The sequence below is a fragment of the Coturnix japonica genome, chromosome Z (assembly GCF_054131305.1).
Source record: "Coturnix japonica strain WE chromosome Z, WE-NBRP24, whole genome shotgun sequence".
NCBI classification, from domain to species: domain Eukaryota; kingdom Metazoa; phylum Chordata; class Aves; order Galliformes; family Phasianidae; genus Coturnix; species Coturnix japonica.
The window spans coordinates 2,716,440-2,733,753 of NC_140702.1; the positions used below are offsets into that span (position 1 = coordinate 2,716,440).

Here is a 17,314-nt window from a genome sequence, read left to right on the forward strand (position 1 = left end):
AGGGGGGGAGTGACAAAACAGCTCTGAGAGAATCATCATCAAATCAGAACATGGGAACGGTAACTAATAGCAGAGATTCTGACAAGAATATTTAAATTTTCAAATTACCTTTTTCTAAAGTTGTATTTCACCAAGTTTCATCAATGTGCACACTGAAGAGCTGACTTGCTATGTTTCTTTTTATAAAAAATCATGTGTTACAATTGAGAAAAGAAGGTATAGCATGGAACATTCTCCAAGTAAAGTGCAAAAAACATTTCTTCACAGTTCCAATTAATGTCTTAGGTTTTGTTCAGATACACTAAATGATGTATTTCAGGGTACTTCACAAGGGAATATAAGAAGACTATTCAGAGCAGGAGCTGCAGAGCAAGATGAACGGCATGGGAAGGTAAGGCCGGGAACCAAGGACACAGCTTTTGTGTCACTCAGCCACCTGTGGCAGAGGTCAGGATTTCAGCAGGGATTTCTGCAGACGTTCCTTGAACATCCCCAGGGTGGGTGACTCCACCACCTCCCTGGGCAGTCCATTCCAGTGCCTGGACACCCTTTATGAGAAGTAATATTTCCTAATGTCCAGCCTGAACCTCTCCTGCCGCAGCTTGAAACCATTCCCTCTAGTTCTATCAGTAATGACACGAGAGAAGAGGCCGACCCCCAGCTCACTGCAACCTCCCTTCAGGAAGTTCTAGAGAGCAATGAGGTCTCCCCTGAGCCATCTCTTCTCCAGGCTGGACATTCCCATCTCCTGCAGCCTCTCCTCATATGGCCTCATTGTGCTCCAGACCCCTCACCAGCTTTATTGCCCTTCTTTGAACACGTTCCAATGCCTCAGTGTCTTTTTTGCAGTGAGGGGCCACAAACTGGAAACAGAATTCGAGTTGTGGCCTCACCAGTGCTGAGTACAGGGGGACAGTCACCTCTCTGCTCCTGCTGGCATCACTGTTTCTGATGCAAAATGTATGTAAGTGTCACATGTGTGACATCCTTTTTGATGGAGTTCTGTGACTGGAGTTCAATGGATTTGAGAGCTGACTTGAAGCCTGTGGGCATCACCCAGGAGTTGGGGTGAGAGGACGAGGCGTAGGAACAGGAACCTCTTTGGTCGTTATTAACTCCCAACTTTTTGATCAGGAATCTCTGTGTGTTTCTTTATCATGTAAAGAACAGAGTCATTGTGCAGCTTGTGAATGAATTGATTCACGCCTGCTGATTGGTGCTGTTCTCTACAGGGAGCTGCAATGGAAATGGGCACTTGTGGTCCACTGTCCAGCCCCCTCTTGTGTTGGATTTTCTGGGCTTTGAGACATGTCTTCCAGATGCACTTTGTGTTATTTCTGATGTGTTGATCTGTTGAGCTCCAGCCCCAAAGGAGGATTCAAGTACTACCACAGCAGTCCATTGGGACTGTAGTATTTCTTGCTAAACAGAATTCGTGTGCACCCTTGTCTTTCGTCTGCACAAAGGATCTTGTAATCATCTCTGTCTGTGTTTCTTTTAGACCCAGAGATGGAGCAGAGAGGAACACAGACTTGGGTGGATCTTCATTCAGGAGCAGGGACACATAATGCTCATCTGAGGTGTCTCGCTGACAGGAAGAGCAGAGAGGTAAGTTTCATAGTGTTGCGTGCCCATTTTATTTTATTTTTCATTCATGATGCATAGAGGCGTTCCCCAGACAAAGTGAGCATTTCTCAACTGGACTTTCTAGAAATGAGCTAGGCAGTGAAAATGGGTTTGAAGCATCATTAAGAGCCCCGCAAGAGAATGCTGAGAGTTAATCTGGCACCCTCCTTTGGAAACGTCCGTTGTCTGTCAGCTCTTCAGCTGTGCCCTAACACCTCCCATTGCGCTGCCACACCAGGATAGAATTCCAAGCCCACACTGAGTCCTGGAATGTTGTGGTGCCGTGTTGGAATCAGATGTGACCACGTGGTCTTGGCTCCCCGCCTTGTGGGGGGTCATGGTGGACCAGGCTGTTGGCCGTTGGTGATGTCATAAGCGGCTGGAATGAGGGGAGGAGCGGTGCGTTCTGTGTTCCTTTGTGGGTGAGCTAGTGGTCGGAGTGGTTGGTTGTCTTGTGGTTCTTGTGCCTTTAGTGCTGTTAGTGTTGTTAGTTAGTGTTGTTAGTTAGTGTTGTTAGTTAGTGTTGTTAGTTAGTGTTGTTAGTTAGTGCCGTTAGTTAGTGTTGTTAGTGTTGTTAGTTAGTGTTGTTAGTTAGTGTTGTTAGTTAGTGTTGTTAGTTAGTGTTGTTAGTTAGTGTTGTTAGTTAGTGCCTTTAGTTAGTGCCTTTAGTTATTGCCTTTATTGCCTTTTTCTTCACACCGTCGTGTGCAGCAGCTTGTAGGTAAGTTGAGCTGGCGTGGGATGGGCAGTGAGGTGTTGAGAACTGCTGGCTGTCGGAGCTCACAGCACCGTATTGCTTACTCTTGACCATCAGACGTAATTTTCCCCTGGTACACACGTTCCAAAGGGGGTATCAGTAAAGTTGGCACCTGTCCCGTGCTTCTTCCATTGTCTTTGCTCAGTAGTGGAAGCATTGTAAAGTTGCTGGGCGGACAGGCATTACATAGCCTGAGACTCAGCATGTCTTGCAGCAAGTGGATGGGACGGTTGTGCTGTGTGTGTTATTCCATGACTGTCTTAACCCTGCTCACTGACCTGCTCTTTCTCTCTCCTCTCCTCACCCTCCGCCCACTGCCTCGGTGCAGCTTTTGCTCTCATATCATCTGAGCAAAGCGACAAGGAACTGCTGCAGAGAGCTTGAGGTGATCTCACTGCCAGGTACGTGCCATGATGTGTCCCCCCGCATGGTTTTGCCGCATGGTATGTGAATGTAGTTCTGAAGAAGTCTGTCCATACTGTACTGTGTGAATAGAGAAAACAGAAGTGTGTTTCTGCTCTGTTCCAGCTCTTCACACTTGCTGTTATGGGTGCTGCGTGCAGTGGGATCAGCCGTGAGCCTGAGTTGGCGGCGACGGAGGTACAGTATGAAGCTCTGGCCGGTCTTTTTTCCCTGTGTTGAGCCATTAGAAGGAGCTGCAGGTGTACTCTCCTGCAGGAAAGAATGGGCCAAAAAGGGCCTGGCCACCTGTCTGTGCCAGTGCCATTGCTGATTAGTCTGGGTAGAGAGAGATGCATCTTTGCATGGCCTGGCAATGCACGCCAGAAAGGGAAATAACTGTGATGAGATGTGCAGCTCCTTCTGAAGTGCTCCTGATAAGGACAGAGCGCATTTGCTGCAGCTTTCTCTGCAGATGTGCTCCTCACCTTGAAATCCTCCTGCTTTGTCCTCAGCTCCTGACCACGGCCTGTGCTCTGTTTTGCAGGCTGATAACATGCGGAAGCCGCAGCTGGTGCGTGCTATGTCATCTTTAAACGTACCAGCGATTGCGGCAGCCCATGTTATCAAGAGCCACGTCGCCCAGGGGCCGGATGAGCTCTCTCTGGAGGTAAGCAGTTCCAGGTGTTCCTTGTTGTTGTGCACGGGAGATTAGTATACGGTGTGAACGCCGCAGGAATAGTCTCAGAGACCTTTAGAATATCTCGTGAGATGAAGCTTCGAAGGTTCTGTTGCAGCTTAGACTTGTTCTGGGTTGGGAGGAGTTTGCTGTATAGGGTGTTAACACCTCAGGAATACTCTCAGGTATTTTGTGTCGTAGAAAAAGGCAGTCGTTTGAGCTGTGCTGAAGCTGGGATTGACGTTTCAATCTCTTGCAGGTTGGAGATCTGGTGTGCATCATTGATATGCCACCAAAGGAGATGAGCCCCTGGTGGAGAGGCAAGCTTGGCTTTGAGGTAGGCACACGTTTTTGACTAGAGAGCACAAATTCAGTAGAGTCGGGAATCTCAGGTTTGAGCTGCTCTGCCTGCACAGTTGCCCTGTGTCGGTGTCAGAGGACCTTCCCTTTGGCTCTGGGCTTGGGCTAATGCCCACCTGTCTTTTTGTTCTTATTACAGGTTGGTTTTTTCCCTGGTGACTGCGTGGAGCTCATCAGGGGAAAACTTCCCGATTCCATCCTCAATTCCTTGCCAGAGCCAGGTACGTATGTTACATTTGACAACACGGGTTAGTAAAATGGGGTCAGAATGTGGCTTTCAGGGGTTTCGTTAATGCCCAAGTTGAGCAAGCTTAGCAAGAGGACTGCATTAAGCTCCTTGGGCACCTCCAGGGATGGGGAAAATTCGTTCTTGCGTGTCCTTGTTGGGAACGTTCTTCCCATGCACTCAGCCTCGTCCAACCGAGCCAAGCCTGAAATGAACTGGTTTCTTTGTTTTGTTGTGCAGTGTCAAAGAAACGGGGCAAGCTCATCACCCGCCTTCGTTCTCTGGTAAAGGCCCGGCCCAGGAGAGAGAAGCAGCCGGAGCCTCTGACACTCTCCGGATCCATGTCCCTGCTTGACATCGTTGAGAGGTATTTAGCCAACAGGAATTGAGGGCTGAGATGTAGGAATTGAGACATCCTCTGCTGTTTGAAACAGAGCGCGTTTCTAAGCTGTGTTTCAGCAGAAAGCAGGCAGTGCCAGGAACAGGCAACTATTGGCAAGGGTTCGGTGCAGCTCTTCCCTCACCCTGCACCACGACTGACAGCATGCTCTGTTTTCTCTGCAGAATGAGTTCTCCCAGTAAGAGGGCAGAGTCAGCAGCTGGCAGTTGGCGTTCCTGCTTCTGCCTGGGCAAACCATCCCCTGTGGCCAAACGCCAACTGCAGAGCAGTGCCAGGGAGCCCTCCGAAGCAGAAGTCTTGGTCCTGGCAGGTAAGGGTGCAAATCCAGCTTTCAAAGCACTGCTTGTCAGCAACACAGGTAGAATTCATGCTTTCAGTGGGCTTGTACCTCCTTCTGGCGTTCAAGCCCATGCCTGACATCTTTGGTTGACCCCAGTCTTTCCCAAATGAGTCTCTTGTCAACACAAGAGCTGGACCTGCACGAGGATCACTTTCCAGACAGTGACACTGTTGCTCGAAGCCTATTTGCTTCTGCCCACCACCACTATATAGCCAAATGGCAAGAACCTCTTTCATGATTCATCTTGTGAACGTTCAACACTAACTGCTGTGCATCTATTCCTTCCTAGGTGACCCAAGCCCTTGTATATCCCCAAGACGCAGGGCATGTTACGATGATGAATCTTCCATCAATGAAGAGCTGATACTAAGCACAGGATGCTGCAGTTCGGATGAAAGCCTTCCATATAACATCAGCTTTCAAGAGAAGAATGTCATCATTGTTGAAGCCCTCATCCATCCCATCCCTACTGAAGCTGCTGACCTGAGCCTGCCAGACACCTCAGCCACCAGCCTGGACTCAGTGCCTCTGCAGTGCAGCCCAGCCCACTTGCAGCCCGAGTGCCCTGACAGCAGCACCACCATGCAGGCTCAGGTCAGCGTGACCGAGGAAAAGCCAAACATCTTGGAGGGGGAGGTAGAATCAGGCCAAGAGTCCCAGGCTCCAGGCAACAGCACGACTTCTGAGCCACTCTCGTGAGACAACAGAGGATGAGTCCCACCGTTCCTCCAGACCTCACACACCCTCCTTTCTCCTTTTGAATAAAGGCACGCTTCTGCTCAATCTGCGCCTTGACTGCATTTTGAGTTTTCATTCGCAGAGATTGGGATGAGTGCAAGAAACATCAAGGCAGCTCAGCTTGCAACGCTCTGTCTGTGGTGTGCATGCGGCTGAGATCTGGGTGTGTTCCCATTTGCGTGACTTTGGGATGCTTGCAGTGAGAGCTCTGCTGCTGCTGTGTATGGCAGCAAATAAACTCTAGCATCCCGGATGCTGCTCATGAAAACCCCAAGCTTCCCAGCTGTGGCTCTGTGATGCTTTTCAGGGCCTTTTGATGCTCTTGGACGCCGTGGCTGCTCCCTAACACCTCTGTCCTCCCACCGTTTCCATTCCTGGCTCCCACCTGTGAGCTGTCCCTGCAGATCATCTCCAGCCCTGCCATCATCGCGCTGCAGCAGGAGGAGCTCACCCTGACCAACATCAGGCAGTGCTGCCTGCCTCTCTCACTCTCTAGACCAAGTGTAACTACACTGTCGTGGAGACAAATGCTTTCTGTCACATCCTCCATCCCTGCAGACATTTACTGGTAGGCGGCTCTTGCAGAAGATTCAAGCAACAGAACCTTTTGCTCAGCTACAGCACACGAATGCTACAAAAGCAGAAACAACCCTCAAGCTCTGGGTCTGTTTGTCTTGCAAAGGCATGAACCGTCTGCGTTTGATGGTACCCCCCATCCTTGATTTCCTTCCCTGCTTCTTGTCTGATGGCGCTGCTGAGCCAGGAACAAGCTGCCCAGTGTGGCAGAGCATGGTGCAGAGCTGTGCTGGGACCTCCTCCCCTTCCTCTGCTGCAGATCAGTGCCCCACACGTGCCATCGGGGTGCTCTGGCACGGGATGTGCCTCCAACCCAAAGCTCCTTCCCACCTCCCAAGGAAAAGCAAAGCATCCCAAGCATCTCCAGCAAAGCTGCCCAGCAGACAGCAGGGAATGCAAACAGCTTCTGGCTGCTCCCCTGCACTCCCGTCCTAAATAAGAGAACCCACGAGGACTGGCTGGGAAAGCAGTGCATGACACACGTGAGTGTGCACAGGATTGTGCAAAGCAGTGGGATTCCATGAGTTTGTGTGTGTGTGTATCTCCGCTGTTATGAAAGCATGGGAAGACTTCCTTACTGATTCCAAGAGAATTACTTATCCTCAAGCGATTTTTCCTAGCCAAAGTTAGAGCCTCTCACAGGTAATCGAGACCAACAGGCTGTTGTTGCACAATCAACAGGCACAATCTAGATGATAAGCTGAGGAAAATACAGCATCATGCCAAGGGTACTAGATAAGTGAGCAGCTTGAGATCTGCACATTTCTGTGATACTCATGGTTATAGAAAATATTTGCTTAGTGAGGTCACACTGAATGAAAGCAAAAAAGAAGATGAATGAAAATATACAGAGGAGAAGAAGCCTCTGAGGCTTCTGAAGTGTTATGACCAGAAGACATAAACTCTGTTAAAGCAAACGTTTCTCTCTCTTTTTTGTGTTCTTCCAGGGAGGCCTTGATTACCGCCTGAACACATGCTGTGGAAGCCCAGCTTATGCAGCACCAGAGCTAATCCAGGGCAAAGCGTCTATTGGCTCAGAGGGATGTAGAGCGGTGTTTGTTTTCCCCTCTTTCCCTTCCCTCTCCACAGAGCATTTAAAGGCGGTGGAGCTCAGGTAGGCTCTCTTGGTTTCCCTTCTGAATTCTGCTAGGTTGCATTGCTTGGTAGCTCTCAGAAGCTGTCAGTGGCCACAGACTAGAAAAGTGCAATTGGTCTCAGTTCACACAGCTGGCTGGTTTGTCTCTGGCTAATCCTGAACTGCCTCAAGCGACTTCTTTGGGGCTCTACAGAACAGCAGCTTCAGAGATCTCTTTCTATTACTAAGTTTTTAAAAGAGCAATTTGTTCTGTTAATTATCCATCATTTTTGTGCAGTCTGTTTTGTTTAGACTTGTCTTTAGCTTCCAAGTTGTATGTGAAGATTAATTTGCATTGTGATTTATAATGTACTAAAAATTGAGAGATCTCTGGAATTTTGGAACCCACTACGTGCAGTTGTTAATCTGTCCAAACTGGTCTGGTTTGCAATGCCCTCATCCTTCTTGAATTGCTCTGCTGTTAAAGGCGGAGCAATTCCTACAAGTGCCATGGCCCCACTGTTGTTCTAATTCTTGTTTCTTTGTTTTCCACACGCTGCTTTTCAAGCCTCCTTTTTCTTTACAGTGCAAGTGAGAATTGCATTGTGAGGTGTCTGAACCTTGTTGTGCCTCTACATAAAGAGAACAGCAGCAAAGCCTGACAGGTGACTGTGCTGACAGCTCTCATAGCCAGTAACACGTAACTGTGCTAAATCCCTTGTGATGGCTTTGATTTAATTTTTGCCAGTGAAATCCTTGTAAAAGGAACTGCAGCAGTGTGATGAGCTAAGGTGAAGATGCTGGTTTTAGTAGTGCTCTAAGCTGAGTGGAAGGGCAATTGAATGAGGGTTATATGCTTTCTGTGGACAATAAGGTTGTGGTGCTGTTGGGGTGGGTCCAGAGGAGGGGCCACTGTGATGATCAGAGGGTTGGAGCAGCTCTCCTATGAGGAAAGGCTGGATTGTGGCTCTGGGCAGCCTGGTCTGGTGGTTGGCGACCCTGCACATCGCAGGGGGTTGGAACTGGATGATCTTTGAGATTCTTTTCAACCCAGGCCATTCTATGGCTGTACAGTTCCATACTGGAACAAATATAAAATGCTAACTATGTAAAACATGGAGTCAAACCTGTGTGATTTGTCCACACCAGGAGGTGATTAGAAAACAATTTTTTAAGCTACAAAGCTGCTTGCATGAAAGGAAAAGAAAATAAAACTACAAGAAAAAGGGAAAACCTTTCTTCCTGAAAATAGGAAGAATAATGGACCCGACATGAAATTTGGGTGAAGCTGCCTGATTTTATGAAGCTATTCCCATTATTTTCTTGGTGCTGTGTTTCCCAAATGAGTGGTTTCTGGCTGTGCTGCAGCACCAGTCTGCATGTGAACATCAACTCTATTCACCATCTGGGAAGATTAGGACTTCCCTTCTCCCACCAGCACCACTGAATTACAGTTACTCAGTGGTTAAACAAAGGAATCCTGAAAGAAGGGTTTACAGCTGTCGTGTTATCTGAAGTGCTTGGGGCATTCTGATGCTATTAAGCTCTATGTATTAACACGTTCAGAAAGAAAAGGTAGGCATCTGATTGTTGTGACAGTTTCTAAGTGATTTGGAAAGCTGTACCACCCAACCACTCCTTCTGTTTGATGGAGGTGACAAAGCTCAATTTAATTTCTGACTGCTGTTTAAATTCTGAAGCTGGAGCTGGTTCCTGGAGCAGAAGAAGCTCGGAAGCTGTCCCTCCTACAAGCAGGCACCTCTCAGCAAAATATGACACCTCAATTTCTGATGGTAAGGTCAGGAGATCTGATTCCAGCGTCTAGCTTTCAGCTTCATGCTATGTTAGTGGGACCTTTGGCATCCAGCACTGACCAACAGAAACTGACTGGCTGGTAACAGTGCACCCCAAAGCAGTTACGTGTCTCTTTATGTTATGAGGGAAAATTGTATCCCATTGAGATTTCCTATTTTTACACTTTGCAGATCTAACTCGCTGCTGGAAGAATCCTGTACGCCATGTTCACACCATTTTCAATGTGCTGGATGAGTCTGTTGTTGGCATTTTAATACCATTTACCAGGCAGGCAATATGTATGGAGTATTTGGCTCTATCTGCAGTCATGACTGTTTGAGTATCTTCAACATGTGGCTCATTGCTTCCATTTCAGGCTGCCCAGAGAATCTGTGGATGCCTGTCCTTGGTGTTGAAGGCGAGGTTGGATGGGTGATGGGCAGCCTGAGCTGGTTAGTGGGCAGCCAGCCCAAGGCAGGTTGTTTAGAACTGGATGATCTTGAAGGTTTCTTCCAACCCAAGCCCTCCCGTGATCCTATGATTCTGTGATTTCATTCAGGTTTATTAAGATGAGATGAGTTCTCCTAAATGTGCTGTTCTCCATATGATTATAATTGGAGACTTAAATTATAATTGGATGACTGAAACCAGACACCAAACTTTCTGATGGCCAAAATGAAATGAAATCAATCCTTTACTGTGTCAGTAGTCTGTCACTAGAGCCCATCAGGTAATTCCCAGCCTCCTGCCTGTATCAGTGGCTGCACACAGTGAAAAAGTCTGATGGGATTTTAACCTCTAAAATGTTCCAAAGCAACCAGAGGGTGAATATGTTCACTATGCAAATACCTGCAGGAATAAGCTTGTCATGTATGTCCTGAGGTACCACAGTAGTTAATGGTGGGACTCAGTAGGTCATGCTGAAAGTTCAGTCTGCTGATCTTGAAGGTCTTTTCCCGCCTACATGACCTTATGCTAATATTTCTGTATTTATTTCTGTTCAGCTCCCAGAAAACCTCCCACCCAGCCCCCAGCTGACCCCATGGTGAAAAATAAAACAGAAACCTCAGTGACGCTGGCATGGTCCCATCCGAACATGCCCCGCCCCATTCCAATCCATGGCTACATGTGGAACCCAATAAACCAACTGGCTTCACCTGGGTGAGGTGCCACGAGTCTCATGTCCCCGTCCCAGAGTTCACGGTGAGCAATCTGTCTGAAGAGGCTGATGATCAGTTCCGAGTGTCTGCAGTCAATGCGCATGGACAGAGCCCGTCTCTGGAATTCCCAGGGAGCGTGCACCTTGGTAAGCACAAAAACCCCAATGGAAATGGGTCAGTGTGTGCTGAGCAGCTGTGTTGGTTCCCTAAAGATGTTTCCTTTGACTGAAAGGATAGTAGTGCATTAACACACCAAAGGCTTTCCCTTCTTCCTAGTTCTCCTATCAACCTCCAGCTACCACTAAAGTGATACAAGTTCTGTTTCTGTGAGAGAGACATGAATATTATTATCTTTTGATATCTCACATGTGCAAGAGGCAGAACTTTCTGTAACAGATTTGAAGCATAGAAGTGCTTCTTCCAGCACTCATGCAAAGGGTGAAGTAGAAATGTACCTATGATTTAATCTTCCATCTCTAAATGAGATCCCAGACTTGCATCTAAAGAGCATTAAGACATCCATGTTGTTCTTCCTCAGAACCAGTCCTGGCTGTGAAATCCCCACTAACAACTGGTGAAGCTGTACCTGGAAGGAATGCCATGTTTACTATTGACCTTACAATAACGTGTTGCGGCACTTGGTACATCAATGGTAAAGTCTTACAGGAAAGCGAGACCTGCATCATCAAGAGAACCCAAACTACTCACAGCCTAATGATAAAGAACGTCCCCAAGAACGATGATGGAGCAGAAGTGAAATTTGTTGCCAAAAATGTTGATGTCAGCACCAAGATGAAAGTGAGAGGTATTTGCTTTGATCCTTCTCCTTTCCTCTTACAGTCAAGGCATAGTTGCTGTGATCTGCTGATTAGAACTGGGGCTGCAGGCATTCACTGACTGTACCAAATACCTGAAATTGCACCCCATGGACTGACGTGAGTCCTGGTAATGACCTAAACATGATAGCACAGAGTGTAGGGTAAGCCAATCTACCCAGCTGCTTGGTATCTGAACCAGATTGCTTCATGCCAGCTGATGAATGTCTGCAGTTCACAGCTATTGGCCAGTGCATTCAGTCACCAGGTTTACCACTGCATCACCATAGAGCAGTACTTTCAGCTCCAGGTTCAGACAGCCTTTCTGATTGCACTGGAATAGTTTAGAAGTAGGGGAGCAATCATTCCAATAATATCAATCAGCGTTGCATGACCAAATAGAACAAATAAACATTCATTACGGGAGGACCTGTTTGTCATTGGGTGGAAACCTCTGCAGAAGCATGTTTAGAGCATTCTTAATCAGTAGAAGGAGATGTTTGGTTGAGTTTTACTTAGTAAATCAGGCAAGAAGACCAAATTAAATATCTTGAATTGCTCAGCACTGACATGTAGAAGAGACCTGTGACGAGTCACAGGGATGTTTACTTAGCTGTCATTCCATGGTGGGCTTTTTCTTACACAGATGTAGGGAGAAACTGAACTTTCCCACGCAGGTCTCTGTTTTGCTGCAGGGTTTAGGTCTGATCTCTGAGATCCACACGCTGGGCCTTGATTGCAATAAATGAGAGCCCTTTGTTTGCTCCAGTGGAAGACTTTCCATTTCTGCAGTACCCTCTGCAGAAGACACAAATGCAAATGCACCTTCTTCCCAGCAACAATTGCCTTGTTCTTTTTTACACTGAGTATGCATGAGGCTCTTCATCATATTCTTCTGGCTTGTCACCCTTGTTGATCCATGGAGAAACAACAAAGCCCTAGAGTAGTGTATGCACTTTGGCATTGGAGAGCTTACTTAATTGCTTCTTCTCAATGAACAAACTCCAGAGAGGCATGGAGACAGCTCCAAACAGAATTGAATAACGGGACTAAACTTATGGAGAGCAGAACTTCCTGCCAAGGCTTGTCAGCTAGTCTTAATTTTGCTTTTCTTCTCTCTCTTTGTCATGTTAGCATAATATTTCATACTGGCAGGTCTGCCCTCAGAATTAACTGGCACAGGCTGCCCGGGGAGGTGGTGGGATCCCTGGAGGTGTTCAGGAGCTGTCGAGATGTGGCCCTGATGGATGTTATCAGGGGGCATGGTGGGGTGGGTTGGGGTTGGAATCAAAGGAGGACCCCCATGTATTTCAGCAGGAAGCACTACTGGTAATAAGACCTTTGGAGCAAATCCTGGTAGGGCCACGCTCAGCTGGTCCAGTCCGGAGGCTGTTCCTCCTTCCTGCAGTATCTGCAGTGAAAACCAGCAGCTGCTTTTGTGTGGCTGGGCTCACATCCAGCAGTGGTGAGGGGACTACAATGATAAGAGACAGTTCCTGAAAAAATGAACGAAATTTGACTGTATGATAGGATGGAGTTAAATGTATTGACAGGATCTCAGGCATCCCAGTGTCCATCAGCTGGCTCTCAAGCTCCTAAAAGACAGGCGTTCTGTAAAACATTGTTGAATTTGTATTATACATGCGTGTTCTTGGAACTGCTGAACAAATCATGCATAATCCAGACTTTGATTTTAGCAGCTCTGACTGCGCTTTCTCAACAGACCCAACTCAGTTGTATGCGCTGTTTTGAAATGATATGTTAACAAGAAGTTGGAAAACAAACTCCATTACCCGCAGTAAAATAGGACCGTGGCCTTAGGCTTAAACTTTTGGCTAAGAAAGTGGTGAGATTTTGAATCTTTGAAGTCAATTATTCCAGTGTGTGTTAATAGGGGCCAGTTTCATCATCTAACTTTTGAGCTCCAATTAATTTCCATAAAGGAATTCTTTTTTTCTTTTCGGTCCTGAATGATATCTCCATCTTTTAGGCTCAATTTGTTTGCAATGTCCTGGTGAAGTGGTACAAAAATGGCAAAGAAATCATGACTAGTAACAAGTTCACAATGGAAGATAAAGGGAAACTGCATAATCTTCTGGCTTCACCTGTAACGAAAGAAGATGAGGAAACATACATCTGCAAAATTGGAGATGACACTCTGATTTTTGATTGGAAAGTCTCAGGTAAGTTTGTGAGGCAAACATGGGATCACAATCCATGTAAAGCACTTCAGACTTAATTCATTTTATATGTCCAACCCTGTGGGTTTCCAGTATTTAGGACAAAGATTGCATAGCTCTATTGAAGCAATTCTGACCTTCCTGTTGCCCCTATGCAAATCCACAGTACGAGCAAATAATGTAACTGTGTTGTGATGAATTCAGGACAGCCTTATCTCCAGCTGGGGCTGGAGTCATGACTTGAGCCCTGACATCTGGGCTTCATTCTTCCAGTTCATGAATTGCCTCAGCACTTACATCATCTTTAAACCTATGACTGAAATGGTCCTAGGTTCTTAGCATGGGAATCCTGTCTCCTCTTTTGACAAATTAAACTCCACATTTGGAGAGTTGAGTGTCTCCTGCTGTACGCGAAGGACATTGTGATCTCCGAGGTGTCTCCCTGAGGTGCTGTAAGCACAGCCATTAGCTCATAGTGCAAGTAAAGCACTGTCAGGTCAAGCCTGGAGGAGTAATGCTTGTCACTGACATGTTCCTGTTCAGGGTGGAGCTGGAGGGTAAAATAACACAAGAAATTGTCATTGAAATTCAATATCTGTGAAATTCAGCTGGCTGCAATCACAGAACCTGGCGTTAAGATCTGTTTTCTTGTTTATTTCTTGAGCCTATTTTCCATAACCCAGTCCTCATTTATGAACTGAAGCTCTGCTGGAAGCCTTTCGCTGTGTATGCTCATGCTGCAGTGCAGCGCTTGTGACCTCTAACAGCACATTCACGTTCCTCTGATCACAGGATCCTTAAGGTTGATTAAGACCCTCTAGTCCGACTACTCACCCATCACCACCATGATGCTCACCATCAGCTAGCTAAAAACTCAGCAGAGATGATAGATCAAGCCCAACACTGGATTTGGGATGGCTAGAGATTCCTAAGATATTGAAGGATTGCTTGCAGGTGGTGTTGGCTCAGGTATTCACCCTGCATCCCACCTCCCGTTCTGTTTGGTTGAGAATCATGCATTCTGCAATTTCACTTTGTAATTCAAAGCCCCTTTCTTTATCTGTTAAAAAACTGATCTAAAACAAGCCGAGAAGACTCCATTGGAACTGGTTGATGCAGAACAAAGGCATCCCCAAAGGACAAGTTGCACTGTTTGATGAACATTATTGGATGAGAGCTAAGCTAAGATTTAAAAAGTTCTGGGGCTGTCTCTGAGCATCAAATCCAGAGGAAGCCTGCATGATTCCCTGAGAATGGATACCTCCTACTTTGGTGTAGGGTTAAGGGAGCACTAGCAGTAACTCCTATCACAAAATGTCACATGGCTCAGACAAAAAAGCCATCAAGAGGGCTTAATTAGGAGCACCAAATGGTCACAAGATGGTCTTAGGGCAGGGAAATAATCTATCTAAGTGATATTGATTGATGCTGTTAGTTCTTAACAGCTTGACTCTAGAGGGACTGTTCTTCTTTGGTCACCTAGTTTTAAAAGAATAGATGGCTCCTGTCTATTACAATTTTTAATGCATTATTTGTTCACTGATGCCATAAATGTGCCTGGCATAGCAATTGGCCTTGGTATATTCAGTGACTGAAAGCAACAGTTGTTGCTCTAAGAAATGCAATACTAAGCTGGGTCTGCCTGTAGCTGACAGCCATCAGCTTGCTCCTCAGGCAGGTTCTGTCTGGATGGAATGAAGGGCATGAAATACTGATGTGCTCATCAAACGCTGCTTGTTAGCTTAGAGACAAGGTGTTGAATAGGTTTGTTCATGTATTGCAAACACGTTACTTAGCTGCCTTCATTTTAGCTTCAGGAGAACATGTGCAGAATACAGACTTGATTAAAAGAATTAAGAACTGTCTGCATAGAACCTACTCTTTTCTTACACAGGAGAATCAAGCACATGTTTGTATGTGAGTACCTCCAGAGGTGAAACTCGATCACCCAAATGTAATGAGCAGAGACATTACAATCAGTTCTAACTGTGTCTTCATGCTGTGCTGAATAAGCCTGAGTCAGGATGTAAACCACTTTCTCTTTTTTTCTTCAGATGAAGCCAGTAATGTTGTCAACAAGCCCAAAACGACTCCAGAAATATCAGTCAGTCCTTCTGAAGACCTGGAGCTGGTGTGTGAGGTGTCAGCTGCAAGCGGAGCTGTCGTATGGAAGAAAGATGAAACAGAGGTGAAGCAGGACCAGAGGACAACCATCATCTCCCAGGGGACGCACCGCAAGCTCATGGTCAAAAATGTGACCCTGAAAGACCAAGGGAGCTACAGCTGTGAAACAAAAGATGACAAAGCAACATTCCAAGTGAAAATCAGAGGTGAGAAAATGCTTGGAATCCCAGAGATAAAGGAACGCTTCATTTTGTGTGTCTTGCATTTGGAGGATCAACTTACAGCCTCTCTGGTGCAAAACATTTTGGCTATAGGTCTTTCTTTGTCATCTAGTGTCATAGCAACACTTTTCAACTTGTGCTTTTCCATCCAGGGATGAATTACTGCAACAAACAATAGGCAAGGAGGGTAACTTGTGCAGCTCTTGTAGTCAGCTGGTGTCTGCAGGGTTACAGTGCAGGAGTACACCAGGCATGCAAGGAGTGAGAAAAGGGGAGGTGTTTGAAGAGATCTGGTTACAAAATTTGAATGACACAATGAGGTGGAAAATGCCAATAATCAGACTGATAAATGGCCTGGGTTGCAAAGGCCCACAGTGCTCATCCAGTTCCAACCCCCTTCTTCCTATGTGCAGGGTTGCCAAGCAGCAGCCCAGGCTGCCCAGAACCACATCCAGCCTGGCCTTGAATGCCTGCAGGGATGGAGCATCCACAGTCTCCTTGGGCAACCTGTTCTAGAGGGCCGTTCCCTTCTGATTTACTGGAAATGTAGAGAGACATGAGAAGAAAAAAAGAGAAGGGAGGAGGTTCAGCAGTGCATGCAGGTGTTCTAAATCTCATGTCCAAATCTGCTATTAGACTGCAAAACGTTTAGCTTTGTGATATGATATGATATGATATGATATGATATGATATGATATGATATGATATGATATGATATGATATGATATGATATGATATGATATGATATGATATGATATGCCTATCATTTCCCAAGTTGAGTCTACAAACAAGGACAAGGTAGACAAGGAGGTGAAGGCTGTACTGACTGAAAATGCCACGCTGAGCTGCGAGGTGGCCCAGGAGAAGACGGAGGTGAAGTGGTACAAGGAGGGGAAACTGATCACCCGGAGCAAGAAGTTCAAGGTGGAGTCAGAGGGCAAACAGCATCGGCTGGTGGTGAGCCAGGTGGAGAAGAAAGATGCAGGGGAGTACAGCTGCGAGGCTGCTGGCCAGAAACTCACCTTCAAGATTCATGTCACAGGTGAGAGAAATTGTTTTGATTGTATTGAACCCTCCAACAAAGAAGGAGGGGAAAGTTAAGTGGTTTGACATGTGCAACCCCAGCATTCAGTGATGCAGATGGTGCTTAAATTCTGTTTAATTCGTGTACTTTTCTGTTTGCCTTCTGAAGCTATGAACACAGAGGACTTGGGTAGCCTCAGCTTAAGACAGGCTGGAAATAATTGGGGAATTTCCCTGGGGATCTCAAGTAGATGCAATGATAGCAAAATGAGAAGTCAATAATTACAGGGGAAATTAAAGAATATTAAAGATATCTTTAGGGCACAAGCACACCCCTGCAAATGCTACTTCCTCGATAGTCTTAGAGACAGCATTTGGTCACAATGCTTGAAGGCGGCATTAATGGTTTGTATTAAATTAAAGAAACCTGCAACTAAAAAGGCTTTCCCATATTTTCTTTTGTTTTCTTCTCTATAAGAGGTGCAAAAGAAATGCTTAAAAATAGGAAGGCTTCAAGCCGGTGCTTTTCTTTCCAGAAATGGAGGAAGACAGGCGTTCTATTTATTAGGAGAGTCTGATAAGAAAGTGGAAAAAGGCTTTTTTCCTAGGGTCTATAGCAACATAAGAAGGGGCAATGGTTTCAAAAGTTAAGAGGGTAGACTCAGTTTGGACATGAGAAAAGTTCTTTATGATGAGGGTGGTGATACACTGGAACAGATTGTCCAGTGAAGGTTGTGGGTGACTCATCATTGGGAGTGTCCAAGGCCAGGCTGGATGGGGACCCTGGGCAGCCTCATTTAGTGAATGATGTCCCTGACCGC

General features: G+C 46.2%; 4 protein-coding genes across 5 annotated transcripts in view; all 4 read left to right on the forward strand.

The window, feature by feature from the left end:
• Positions 1–17,314, forward strand: part of LOC146753464 (obscurin-like protein 1) — a 50,245-nt gene that overhangs the window by 12,901 nt on the left and 20,030 nt on the right. The gene's annotated exons all lie outside the window — the stretch shown is intronic.
• LOC146753468 (uncharacterized) lies at positions 1,398–5,570 on the forward strand. 2 transcript variants are annotated; one of them, XM_085530554.1, is made up of 8 exons: positions 1,398–1,608; positions 2,712–2,784; positions 2,912–3,452; positions 3,721–3,798; positions 3,961–4,042; positions 4,288–4,414; positions 4,612–4,757; positions 5,077–5,570. In XM_085530554.1, the coding sequence occupies exons 3-8, from the start codon at positions 3,339–3,341 to the stop codon at positions 5,484–5,486; spliced, it is 957 nt and encodes a 318-aa protein (XP_085386680.1). In that variant the 5' UTR covers positions 1,398–1,608; positions 2,712–2,784; positions 2,912–3,338; the 3' UTR covers positions 5,487–5,570. The 2 variants fall into 2 exon arrangements, with proteins under 2 accessions (XP_085386680.1, XP_085386681.1); XM_085530555.1 differs by lacking the exon at positions 1,398–1,608 and adding an exon at positions 2,031–2,347.
• On the forward strand, positions 9,465–12,935 carry LOC146753469 (obscurin-like protein 1). The gene is made up of 3 exons (XM_085529243.1): positions 9,465–10,276; positions 10,669–10,935; positions 12,889–12,935. Exons 1-3 carry the CDS (start codon positions 10,051–10,053, stop codon positions 12,933–12,935), a joined length of 540 nt encoding a protein of 179 aa, XP_085385369.1. The 5' UTR covers positions 9,465–10,050.
• On the forward strand, positions 12,819–15,884 carry LOC146753470 (obscurin-like protein 1). Its single transcript, XM_085530561.1, has 2 exons — positions 12,819–13,128; positions 15,180–15,884. Exons 1-2 carry the CDS (start codon positions 12,990–12,992, stop codon positions 15,626–15,628), a joined length of 588 nt encoding a protein of 195 aa, XP_085386687.1. The 5' UTR covers positions 12,819–12,989; the 3' UTR covers positions 15,629–15,884.

What these genes read in the sequence shown, in the direction of transcription:
- LOC146753468 (XM_085530554.1), top strand. Translation starts at nt 3,339, where the DNA reads ATGCGGAAGCCGCAGCTGGTGCGTGCTATGTCATCTTTAAACGTACCA. An exon ending in GAGGCAAGCTTGGCTTTGAG is followed by an intron (nt 3,799 to 3,960) that starts GTAGGCACACGT and finishes TTCTTATTACAG; the next exon opens with GTTGGTTTTTTCCCTGGTGA. An exon ending in CTGCTTGACATCGTTGAGAG is followed by an intron (nt 4,415 to 4,611) that starts GTATTTAGCCAA and finishes TTTTCTCTGCAG; the next exon opens with AATGAGTTCTCCCAGTAAGA.
- LOC146753469 (XM_085529243.1), top strand. Translation starts at nt 10,051, where the DNA reads ATGGTCCCATCCGAACATGCCCCGCCCCATTCCAATCCATGGCTACAT. An exon ending in CCCAGGGAGCGTGCACCTTG is followed by an intron (nt 10,277 to 10,668) that starts GTAAGCACAAAA and finishes GTTCTTCCTCAG; the next exon opens with AACCAGTCCTGGCTGTGAAA. An exon ending in CACCAAGATGAAAGTGAGAG is followed by an intron (nt 10,936 to 12,888) that starts GTATTTGCTTTG and finishes ATTTCCATAAAG; the next exon opens with GAATTCTTTTTTTCTTTTCG.
- LOC146753470 (XM_085530561.1), top strand. Translation starts at nt 12,990, where the DNA reads ATGACTAGTAACAAGTTCACAATGGAAGATAAAGGGAAACTGCATAAT. An exon ending in TTTTGATTGGAAAGTCTCAG is followed by an intron (nt 13,129 to 15,179) that starts GTAAGTTTGTGA and finishes TTTTTTCTTCAG; the next exon opens with ATGAAGCCAGTAATGTTGTC.